The sequence below is a fragment of the Monocercomonoides exilis genome (genome assembly GCF_001643675.1).
Source record: "Monocercomonoides exilis strain PA203 chromosome Unknown scaffold2-2631571, whole genome shotgun sequence".
Taxonomy (NCBI): Eukaryota; Preaxostyla; order Oxymonadida; family Polymastigidae; genus Monocercomonoides; species Monocercomonoides exilis.
In genome coordinates this window covers 358,907-371,593 of record NW_027150547.1, presented here as the reverse complement: position 1 = coordinate 371,593, position 12,687 = coordinate 358,907, and the positions used below count along the sequence as shown (strand labels likewise).

At 36.2% G+C, this 12,687-nt stretch overlaps 2 protein-coding genes across 2 annotated transcripts; both read right to left on the bottom strand.

The window, feature by feature from the left end:
* Positions 1-3,367: 3,367 nt before the first annotated feature.
* Positions 3,368-10,303, bottom strand: MONOS_509 (uncharacterized protein; the record flags this gene model as incomplete). Its single annotated transcript, XM_067875210.1, has 1 exon — positions 3,368-10,303. The coding sequence occupies one exon, from the start codon at positions 10,301-10,303 to the stop codon at positions 3,368-3,370; it is 6,936 nt and encodes a 2,311-aa protein (XP_067735596.1).
* Positions 10,304-12,103: 1,800 nt separating this feature from the next.
* Positions 12,104-12,349, bottom strand: MONOS_510 (uncharacterized protein; the record flags this gene model as incomplete). Its single annotated transcript, XM_067875219.1, has 1 exon — positions 12,104-12,349. One exon carries the CDS (start codon positions 12,347-12,349, stop codon positions 12,104-12,106), a length of 246 nt encoding a protein of 81 aa, XP_067735595.1.
* Positions 12,350-12,687: the final 338 nt, after the last annotated feature.

Below are 12,687 nucleotides of genomic sequence, written 5' to 3'. Positions count from 1 at the left end.
TATTTTGCTGAAATTGAATGAGTGTATTTCGAATTGAACTTTTCTTTTAAAATAAACGTAATTGATAATAAAAGATTCTAAATGTTGAACATGATAATTCTAATACTCAAAGTTTATCTCAAGCATTTAATGGATATTGATTAATGAATGTTTAATAATAAAAAGAAAAGGTACAGTCTAAATTTACCTTCCCAAATTACATGCTTGAGAAAAATTCAAATATTGTTTAATTTAATGCCTTTGCACAAAAATAATTATTATAAACGATGGTGTTGATGTGAAAGAAAGCAAAATTGAAACTAATTTACTCTTGAAAAAATAATTAAGCATGAAAATATTAAAAAAATAAAATTTTTAACAATTCATCGTGACAGTTGTGCAAGAGTATTTTCAAATAAATGTTGAAATTCATTATTTTGATGCTCGCATTCAGCTCAATAAACCACAATAACTTCAAAAAATGAATACAAAAGATGGAAAAGGGAATAAATGTGCACAAACACAGAAACATGGTGAGATTATTTTGCTCGAACAAACATGAAAGAATAACGTGAATGAATGAACAATGTTAAAATAAAAAGGAATAAATGGAATAAAAAATAATAATAATATCATCAAATGAAAATTCTCAGAAAATAGGATATAAAAATGTTTTTGAGGTTTCTGCTTATTTTTTTCATTGTTTGTAAAAGTTTTTGGCATAATGAAACTTGAAGGACATTAATGAAACCTAAAAATATTCATTAATTATTATTATTGTGTTCTTTAAGTTTTCAGTTTTATTGAGGATAGTTTATGTGTCTGAAATAAAATGGATAAATTGACGATGAAGTTTTTTAAAAGTGAAAATATTAGAAAATGATTAGAGTACAACAAACACCCTCAATTTATTATCCTCAAATTTTGTCTCTTTTTCGAAACATATGCATGCAAATGTTAGATGTCTTTGCAATAATACAGTCCAAACCGGATATAATCACATGGGGTTTTGCACAACTTTTTGTGACTATATCCGATTGTGATTATACACGATGATGCTTTTCACAGAAAAAAAATAATAATTAATTTTTGAAATAATTAATTTTGGGTCGATTTTTTTATTTTTGGAAATTCCGCACAAATACACTTTTTTCACTAGCTTGAACAATTTTGATAATAAATACACATTATTTTGACTTATTTGAGCACATCTTTAAAAATGCGAAAAATTGAAAATTTTAATCAAAAAACAGATTTTTCATTGAAAAAATCACCCATAGTAATAAAAAATGTGATTATATATTTTCAGCCCTGTGATTATATGCGATGAAAAATGAATGAAAAATAAGCAAAAAATGTCGGTGCATTGAAAATTGTGACTATAAACGAATGTGATTGTATTCGACGTGATTATATCCGGTATTAACTGTACTTTTTTTTTATCCAGAAAAGTCTTATTTCGAGAGAATTTTTATTTTGAAAATTTCAGATCAAAGTGATCAAATGATTTATATTATTTGTTTTTAAAATTTTCTTACTCAAATTAAAGTTTTTTTGAAAATTTTTCATGCTTTCATAACAAAGGGATGATAATTAACTTAAATAACTTCGATTTTTTCTTTGAATGATTAAATTGTGAAAAATAACTGATGTGCTTTTATTTGCAGTATGCCTTGAAAATATTATTCTTCAATAAATAATTTCTGTTCAAAAATTCATTTTTGTAATAATAAATGATCATTGAAGAGTTAAAAGGCTCAATAAAAAAAATAAAAATCTTTATTACAGCTGATTCACTAATTCTTTAAACATTTGTGATATATAAAAGCATTTGAATTCAAAAGTTTTCCCCAAAGACAATCGATATTTGAAAAATAAACACCCAGAAAAAAGCTATGATTTCAAAAATAATCACACATGTCTTTCAAAATTAGAATGACAGAAAAAAATGAAATTGGATTAATCGAAATGAACAAAAAGAAATGAAAAGAAAAAATCATTTGGGTTTTTGTGATGAAACAAGAGAAAATTGAAACAAAGAAAAAATTGCTGAAAAAATTTTATCAATATGTCAAAAATTGACATTATTCGACGTTTTATCAATTATTGATGAAGCAAACACATTATTAATGAATCTACGTTGTACTATTCAAGATATTTATTAAATATCAAATTTACATTTTTGACGATCTAGCTCCAAAAATTATTAATTTTATTGACTGGAAATGTCTGTTTGGGAATTTTTTGTCCATTTTTTTATTGACCGTTATTGACAAAAGGGGTTATGATTGAAATGTGAGTTTATTTTTGAAATCATAACTTTTTTTCGGAGTGTTGATTGTTATGAAAATCAAAAGAAAATTTTTTCAAACTTTCTTTGTAATGTGGATTTCATTTATATTGTGTCAAAAAACTGTGTTTGATATAAAAGAAAAACAGTAACAATTTTAATTGGAGTTATCACTTTTCTGTGCTCACAAACAAACCCTCTATTCGAACATTCACATATAAGTTTTTGAAAGAAAAAATATGGTCTCAAAAATAATCACACATGTTTTAGATGCTTTCAACAAATCTTTTTCAAAGACTTTTTTAAGCACTTTGGAAGAGTTCACAATTGTTTGGTTTAAAAAATTTTCAATTAAGATATTTTTCCTGTTCATATCAATGTTATTCAACTTAATATATTTTTTATATTGAAACAGATAAATGATTATATAACTTGTCATGTCACAGAGATTTAATCATTTGATTCAAGTTGTCAAAAAAAAATTTGATAGTGTTTATATGTTTCTCCATTTAACATGATTTTTCAAACTGTGTTGTGTTGTGTGCTGAAAAACACTTTATCGATTAAAAACGAATAAAAAAGATAGAAAATTTGATTAATAAATAACGAAAATAGTTTGATTTACACAAGAAGATGTATGCAAATACATATCGGATTAACATCGAAAAATAAGAATGGTAATTCAACAAAAACTCCATTTATTAAAACATTCGAAAAGGTGTTGGAAAATCAATCAAAAGAATAAATATGAAACAACAGGAAATAACCACTCATGTATAAAAATCAATCAAATGAAACAAACAATCAAAAAGGGAAATACAATCACAAAAACTTGAAAATAGAAAAAAAAAGACAAATAAAAACAGTTGTTTTGGTGTGTGTCTGAATTCAGTGAAATTATACAAACAAATTACAAGCAGGTGGTGAGTGTGTGCGAAAAATGAAATAAACTTATAATTTAACAATATCAAAAATAAAATGAAACGCAAAAACAATGATTTCCAGACTTCTTTCAAATAATCTCTCTTCAACAAACTTTTTCACAAAAAATCTTTTCATTCACCTTTCTCATTTCATTCATCAATTCAAAGTCATAAATCATTCTTCAATATTTTCACATTCACTCTTTGTTTCCAAAATGATGATTCTTCCGCTTTTGTTGATCGTATATTGACTCGATCTCATGCACGTCACATCGATCGCATCTGGCATCGTTATCATTGCAGAACCTGCTGGAAAATGCTGAATAAACTCTCTCTTCAGATTTTGCAGCGATGGTCTTTCTGATGGCTCAGCTGACAGGCATTCCTTCACCACCTCTTCAAGACTCGACTGCTCATCTCCCATCCTCGGCCTCTCCCCACGAACATTCTTGTCTCCTGCAATCGCTGCCTCATACTCCCCAAACGGAATCTCCAGCGTCAGGATCTCCCACAGCATCATCCCAATCGAAAACACAACTGAGCTCTTTGTTGCCTCCATCTTCTTGTTCACCAGCAGCTCTGGCGCCTTCCACCTCAAGCACTCCTTCCTGAAATCATCCTCATCCTCAAACGCTGATGAAGGCAGAGAGTCATCATCATCATCATTATCATCACTTGCAGATGTCACAACTGTTGATGAAGAGATAGACGATGAATCTGAATCAGATGAGAAGTCAGAGTGCATCACAATGCAGATCACCATGTGCTCAGAGAATAATACAATGTGGGGACTCAAATTGGATAATGATTGAAGTGGATTTTCCATTTCATCAAAGGAGTGGAGCGCAAGATTAGCTACCCAGAATAGGATCTGAGCAGCTGTTTGCTCCCTCTCCTTCAAGGAGCCAATCGCCATCTCCTTTGTCTTGTTCTTTCCATGAAGAAGCATGAACAATGAATCTCTCAAGTCCACAATCAGCTTTTCATGAGGGGATGAACAGGCCATTGCATCCACAAGATTCGACATCGATGAGGTTGTTGGGCACAGATCCTCCCCTCGAACAAATGTGGAATCTGAATCAGTTGTTGAAGTGGATGAAATGGATGGTGAGGGAGTTCGCTTTCTCGAAATATCTTCTTCTTCATCTTCCAATTTTTCCAACATCCATTCTGGGATCTTGTCTGAATCTTTCCCCAGAATATATTCTGTCGATCCACATTCAGACAATAAATGCTCTTCTGACTCGGAGTGTCCCAGGCTTTTCTCATAAACTCTCTTCTTGATTCTTTCCTCGTTTTTCTTCTCTGCCTCCCTCTCTGCTCTCCTCCATTGTGCCTCTGGAGACATCTCCATCGTCACCATCTCAATCAACTTCGGATCCTTTTTCACTGTATCGTTCACAATCTCTCTCAGATCTTTATTCTCATTCTTTGCCCTTCTCCATCGAACCGCCAATATTATTGATACGATAAGAACAATTAGAAACATCATAGCCAATATTACAACAATGATTGGCCAAATCGATTTTCCTTCTTTTCCTCCTTCAGCAATCCTCGCATCTCCATTTGTTTTGGGCTCACTTCTGTTTTTCAGAATGAAAGAATCAGTTGAAGATGGATTATTGATATCTCCAAACAGAATGCATACACTCACTTCTGTCTCGTCCCCGCAGTTGCTGATAAGATCTTTTCCCACACTTCCTTCAACTTCTCTTTCCGATAAGAATCCATTTGAATCAAAATCATAATGTTCAATCTCTTTCTCTTCTCCTTTCTTCTTCACAACTGAAAATGACAGATTGCATGGAACAAGAAGTATCCCTTTGAATGTCAATTTCATTCTATCTGTCTCTTCTTTTGCTTCCACACTCTCCAGAACAGGAATGAAAAATGATGAATCCCTCTCAGAAACAATCCCTTCAAAACTGCACCCTTCATTCAACATCCAAAGTGAGGTGTTTCTTTCCAATCCATCTCCTCCCTTCAAACTCATCACATTCAATGTTCCTGAGTCTGAACAGATGATGTTTCTTCTCAGTGATGGATATCTTTCAATAGATGGATTGTTATTTGAGAAATTCCCTGCTTCAATTATCACATTTCCTCCACTCATTGTTATTCCAAATTCTGGTGAATTTGATAATGTTGAATCTTTCATCATCACAAAACTCTTCACAACATCCACAAGAGATCCATCCCATTTGCACATCTCTTCTTCTTCATTCAAATTCTGCCTATTTCTTTCAATTGAACTTCCATCAAAAACGCAGCTGTCAATTTTCACATCGAAACAATTTTCCAGTTTCATCAATTTCCCTTTTATAGTCTTTGAACAGACTCCACCCATTGTGCAATTTGTCAATTGAATTGCCTTTTTCATTGACAAGCAAGATATCAATGATTCATCATTTCCTTCAACTGTGATATTTTCTGTATTGAAATCCTTAATTGCTAATTGTCCACATTCATTTATATCTATCAGAGAAGTTTTAATTGTTGAATTGGATATTGTAAATGAATCAATAACTGATGGAAGTGATGATGATAGATTCATTGAAGATTTTTGAAGAATGAGATTTGATATTGTGCATCCATCAAGTTGTAATTCTCCTTTTCCCATTTTTATAATGTGAAATGGAATGTTTGCAAATTCTGCATTTCCTTCTTCATCAGATTGTTTTGTTGTGAATGAGCAATTTTCAATTTCAAGAATCCCTCCATCTGGTGATATCAGTGATTCATGTTGAGAAATGAAATTCGAATCAAACACAAAGTTCACTCTCACCAACGAGACTGTTCCTGTTGTTGTTATCAATTCCCCTCTTGTTTTTCCAATGCTTGATTTCACTTCAACTTCACACAAATCTCTGCTCTTCGAGCTCAAACTCATCTCCTCCAGATTTATCTCTCCTCCAATCACACTCTCTTCAACAACAAATATCAGACTCAGAATATCTGAGGTCAAATGCATCAGACCATGATCAATTGAAGCACATGGAAGTGTGATTGTTCCACATTGTCTGTCATTCGATCCAACCGCACTGCTCACAATGATCGTGTCACTCTGATGAATAGTCACAAACTCAATCAGATCTGAATCACTTTGATAATCACATTCATCTCTTCCATATATCGCATTTATTCTCGAATAATGACCTTCTCGGAGATCAAACTGAAATTGGCTTTCATTGATCTGCGATGTGATGTTATTACATTCGATGAAAATGTCATTCCCCACGCTTGCTGTATTTGCACTGAATTTCATTCCCATAAATGTGAAATTCAATTCCCCTCTTTCTTTTGTTGCAAGATACACTCCTCCTCCTCTTCCCGTGCTGTTGCTGCAGCAACAATGACTGATTGTTGAGTCAATCATCTTCATTGATCCAGATGCACCCAACATAAAGAATATTGCTCCTCCTTTTTCACTTGTTTCTGCTTTGTCTTCTGCGATGTTGCTCTCATTCACAACCAAATAAATCTTATTCTCACTCGCAGATTCCAAAATGCTCGCTCCATTGTCGCTCCTCTTCACTCCTGAAAATGATGATTTCTCAATTTGAAGATTTATTTTCTCATTTTTGTTTTTCAATTTTGATCCTGGCTCAGATTTCTTGATTGACAAAATGCATCCTCCACTTTCATTCAATGATTCCACTCGAACATTCATCAAATGGCAAACAACTCCAGAATCGCGAATGACAAAAATACTGCTTCCAACATTGCACGATTCCATCGACAAATCGCTCACTTCCACACTTCCTCCGATCGCATCCACAAACGCACAATCAAATCCATTATTAACTCCTGCTTCTGAATGGAATGCACATCCACTTATCACAAGATCTCCATTTATATTTGAAATAATTGTTTTGGCCGAGTTGTCAAATCCCGATGCTAGTTGAAATTGGATATTTATCAATTCAAGATGAATATCATTTCCCATGAAATATTCCAGTTGACTTCCAATCGCCTTTTCAAAATTCAACATTGCTTTCACCTCTTCTTCTCCCATCTTTACACTTTTTTTGATCTGATAATTGGACATGTTGAATGAATCTTGAATAATTGTTGATCCTTCAATCTGAATTGTTTTCTTTCCAATCTCCTTTTTCATATTTTCCATCCCTTTCCACATTGTGAAGCATGGCTCCTCCTCACTTCCACATCTTGCAACGTCAAATCCTTCGGATGAGATAAATATCTCAATGGAGCTGTATGGAACGAGGAACATGAACAAATCTTTGTTTGAATGAATGTTATCACTTCCTACAAACAAAGTTTTATCATCTATCATTGAGGAATAATTAAACTTGAATGAATCATTTGTAATCGAAGCGTTTAAATCATTTGCCGAAACGAACATGTTCTTTCCATATTCTGCCTCATTTCCATCAAATACAAGAGTATCAATTAACTCAAACTTTGCATCTGAACCTGCCAAAGAAAGCATCATCCCTCCTCCATTTCCACTGCTCTTGCATTGATAAATTGCTGTTGTCCCACCGCTGTGCGATGTTGAATCTCCAATTCGAGCTTTGCTTGATATTCCTTCCAACTCAATCTTCATCCCTCCTCCATTCCCATTTACGCACTCACACCCTTCCATTGTTGTGTTCCACACCACAAATGTCTCTCCTGCATTTACACTCTTTTCCATCACCACGCCATCTCCTGTTGTCCGATTCACATTCCGAATTGTCACATTCGCTAAAACACTCTCTCCTGATGACGATCCTGATGATGGTGGTTCTGCAAACAGAGGTTGGCTCATTTTCAAATTTTTTATCTCCACATCAGCCATCTTCAGCTGCCTCAGCTCCACCTCAAACACAGATGCTGATATTGAACTTCCTCCAGTTGTTCCTGATATCAGTACATCCTCCAGCGAAAGCGACCCGCTCCCCACAGACACCACAAACACACTCGGAGACGAGCTTCTTGCTGCGTTGTGATCGATCCCCAAATGCCCCACCTCCAGTTGACCAGAAGATATGCTAAACAGCGTTGTCGAAGACGGAGAAAGAGAATTCGTCCCAATCACGCTCGCTGTCTTCCCTCTCCCAATTATAGAAATCTTCTTTTCCCCAATACTGATCGTTGACACTTCGCTCACATGCATCCCAACTAGTACTGTGATTGTCGAACTCAGCCCCAACATGCTCGCCTCCACCGCGTGCCCGATTGTTTTGCACGGGAGAATTTCATTCTCTCCGCATTTCTCATTCAAATCATCTCCACTCGCCCCCACAAACCGATCCAAAAATTTATCCATCAACCACCACTTCTTTTCTTTGTGCTGATATTTCCAACCGTCCGAATAATATTCATAGCACACCCTATAATCATCGCTTTTTGTTGAAAATGATTCATGGAATGGATTGCTCGACGAAAAAAGATTGCTATTATCCTGGAAAAATACATCGTGGCCATATGGAGTGGAAGTGGTTGTGCATCTGCAATCGTGGAAGAAGAAGAAATAGCAATAAATGTTGTTGCTTGGTGCTGTTGATTGACTTGGATTAAAACTCAATCCTCCGCCAGTTGACGATGCATTGCAAGAAATGAATTGGATGTTCCTCATTTTGAATACAGCCGGAACATCTTGGCAATACATTCCACCACCACAATCAAATGCAATTGAACATGAAGCAAACGAGCATTCAAACACGCAAGCACTCTCCCCTTTCCCACTTTCCGTTCCAATACAGTCAGGATTCGAAACCTGAAAATATTCCAGATAAAGTCCTCCTCCATAGCCATTTGCTGTGCATTTCTTGAATTCGCAACCACTTATCCTGACACAAGAAGCTATCGAATAAGCATACATTCCTCCTCCACGATAATTTTTGGCAGTACATGCGTTGAACGAGTTGTTCTCGATTTTGATAGAACTGATCTCATGGCACATAATTCCTCCCCCCGCATAAAACGCATAGCAGTCATTGAACGAACAAAATTTCACAGAAAGTGATCCTGATGGCAGATCATGTATGCAAATGGAACCTCCGCTCGATATCCCATCTGTATCAGAATCACTTGTCCCAGTTGTATTTGAGCCATTCCACTCACACCAGGTGAACGAATTCGCCCCATTGTCTGTCTGATTTTGTCTCGCTGGTTTCGATGGATTCCCTTCACTCCCGCTGATTGCGACATTCTGAGAGCGATAGCACCTGACAAATGAGGTGTTCGAGGCAGCCAAGGATGATGAGGGGCTGTTCAGTGAAGGGACAATGCCCCCATCATACACATCCCACACTGATGAAAATGAGCACCCACTCATCAGAAACGCACTTTGATCCAGCCCTTCAGCCATATGTGAAGTTTTCGATGGATTTGTGGAGATGTTGAAGAAGGTCAGTTTGGAAAGAGATACAAGGGGCATCGAAGGGGATGAGAGGAATGGGGCCGAAGACACACAAAACGAAGAGAATTGTGAAGAACAAACAGAAACATGGCATTTCTCTGAAATCTCCCCTTCCATTGCTTTTGAAGAGAAAAGTGAAGGAAATATCTGTTCTGTCAAGGTTGAAGATGATCTGAGGGAAATGTTGTTGAGCAATCCACAGCTCCCACAAAAATCAAAGGGGGATGTCTCTCTCTCAACTCCAACAACACAGCCACTCACCTCAACAAAACTTCCATCCGATGCCCTGAGCACACTCTCCCCACCGATTTCCATCAATCCCAATGAATTCAGTTGCATTGATGAATTGACCGCAACAACACTTCCCTCAACCCCACTCCCACCACGCGCACCCTCCTTTCCCCACATTTTCCACTCATCACAAAAACCCCGTTTTTGAACTTTCCCAATCTCTCCACCTCCTTCATTCCATTGTTTTATGAATTTCTTCATCATTTTCTCTTCTTTCCAGGTCTCTCTCACTTCAACTTCTTTTCCTTCAACATATGCATCAAATAAATGGTCATCTCTATGTTTGTTGTTTTGAGCCTTCTCTCGCCATGTGCCTTTGGGATAATCCAATTCTCCTTCATTCGCTGATTCCTCTCTAAATCCTGCTCCATCGCTTGTGGCACCCTTGCACATGCTCTCCACACTAATTATCCACACACAATAAAATATTCCTGACAACACAAATACCATGCCTCTCCAACAATATTCTTTTCTTTTTTCGATCACAGACTAATATGGGCACATCATCAAAAAAATAACATTCAACTTTTGTTGAATATCATATTGTTATAAAAAAATAAATATTTTCTTTTGTTGTATATCTCTTTTTATTTATGATCCGATGAATAATAGAGGATGATTCATCCATTTTTGTTGATGTTCTGATATTTCAGCCGTCACTTTTTGTCCAGCAATATCTGCTTCCGAGATAGAATAACATTTGATTAAGAGCATATAATTTCAATGTATGTGTTTTCATAAGAAAAGGCATCTGAGAAAGAAATGAATGTTGTGAAGATTGATGAAAACAGATGAATGGAAGAGGTATGAGTGATGAAAGTTTTGTGGTTCTGCGCCACATGTAAATGTATGTCTTTTGATGGATTTTTTTGTAATATTTTTATTTGAAGTTATTTTCGATATTTTGAAAGAAATGACTGTTTTTGCTTCGACTGCTGAAATGGGCACTTTTCGCAGAAGGGATGGGGTGCGTAGAACAAGGTTATATGAGCATTTGGGTTGGGTTTTTGATGTATATTTTTGGCAGAAAGAGATGAAATTTCAGTTCAAGGGAAAGAGGCAGAATGAAGAAATAAGCGAAAATGAACATATTTTGTTAATGCAAAGGAGTTGCGTTGAATATGTGCTATTTGCAAATGGTAGCGACAAACTCTGTTTTATTCGAATATTTTCATGAAAAATGAAAATGTTTATTTTTATTATTATTTTCTCATTTGATAGGAACATGGAAGTTATACGAGAAATTCCTGATGATTCTGCAAACTGGTAGAATTTTTTGGAGAAAGAGATTGAGATGCTATTGAAGAGGAAAAGAACAAACAACATTGATGATTGTGGATGCAAAGAATGGAGAAATGCAATTGAAACAAACCAGTCAAATGCTATTTTCATGCATCCTCATTCATTATCGTCGTTTTGGAAGAGAAAAGAAAAGGGAAAAAAATGATTAATGGTAACTCATTAACATAATTACAAGCACGATGAAGGATTGATTGAAAGGAAAAGATGGCAAACTTTTTGAGCAGTTTCTAATGTTTGCAATAAAAAAAAAAAAAAAAAAAATACAGTGGATGAACAAGAATACGAAAGATGTGAAAGATCGACTATCGAATGATTTGCTAGTGTCTTCTGAAAAGAGGAGAGATTGGATGTGAGAGACTTGTGTGTGCGTTTTTGTAGGAATTTTTATTTCCATTTTTATTTGATGAATTTCTATTCTTTTTTTTTCTTGTTTTTGTAGAAGTGCCTCAGAGTAGAATGTTTTGAATGTGCCACTGTCAGCTGAGGCAGTATTTTAAGAGATTAATGCGCTGGTTCCGTATGCGACCAATTTTGATGGGTTGTTTATGCCGCTGCCAGTGCTGAAACCTTTGATGGCACAGGGGGCGAGAGGCATGGATCATTGACGGATGAAAAAAGATAGCTCTTCAGAGAAGAGGGTATTTGGGTGTCTGTGTTCAGCGCAGCGATGCGAGGCAGACGAGCAGGGATGTTCAATAGAGGCTTTGTAGCAATCATCGACTAGGAGCTTCAGCAGCTTTTGGCAGCCGTCTTTGATCCGACGCTCGCACACTCTGTTGTTTCTTCCTCATCGTTATGTTCTCAGTACTCATTCTTCTTCATCTTCTACTTCTTGTTTTTGTTATCGCTCAGCACTTGCCCCGCAGCTCATCCTGTGCATTGCATTCTCTCTGATGGCATCGCTGTCTGTCCTCTGTGCTCTTTCTGTGTCGCATTCACAGTCGCTTTTCATTCACTGGCGTGCATGGACTTTGAGCAGGACTGAGATGGAGCGGCTGAAGAGCCTGATGGCAGTGCAGTAGCAGGCGGCACAGCAGGGCAGCTTGTCTTTGGCGCTGTCGTCTCCTCCCTCGCCGTGTGACCCTTCGGCAAATGTGTCTTCGCCTGCTCTTCCGAAGCTAAAGATATCACATTTTCCCTTGGGTTCCTCGAAGTTGGCGAGATGGGATGCCAGCTCTTCTTTCCACAAGTCATCTGGCTCTCCTTGCAGTTTTGTGCGTGGCTCTTCTTCTTCTCTTCCTCATCCCTTTTTCACAACTGAAATAGGCATCCCACCAGCAGCTTCAATAGCAACAGCATTGGCAGTGCATCCTCCTTCTTCGAATGCTTCTAAATAATTTTCGTCTGATTCAGCTGCATTTACCTTTTCCACTGCATCTTCATTGCAATTATCTTCTGTGCTTCTTTTGACTCTTGTAAGTGATTTGATTTCTTCTTCTTCTTCTATTTCTTCTTCTGTTAATGCTCTTTTGCGCCCTTCATCGCCATTTGGCTCGCAATTTGTCAATTGTTCCTCGTCTACTGTTCCTTCA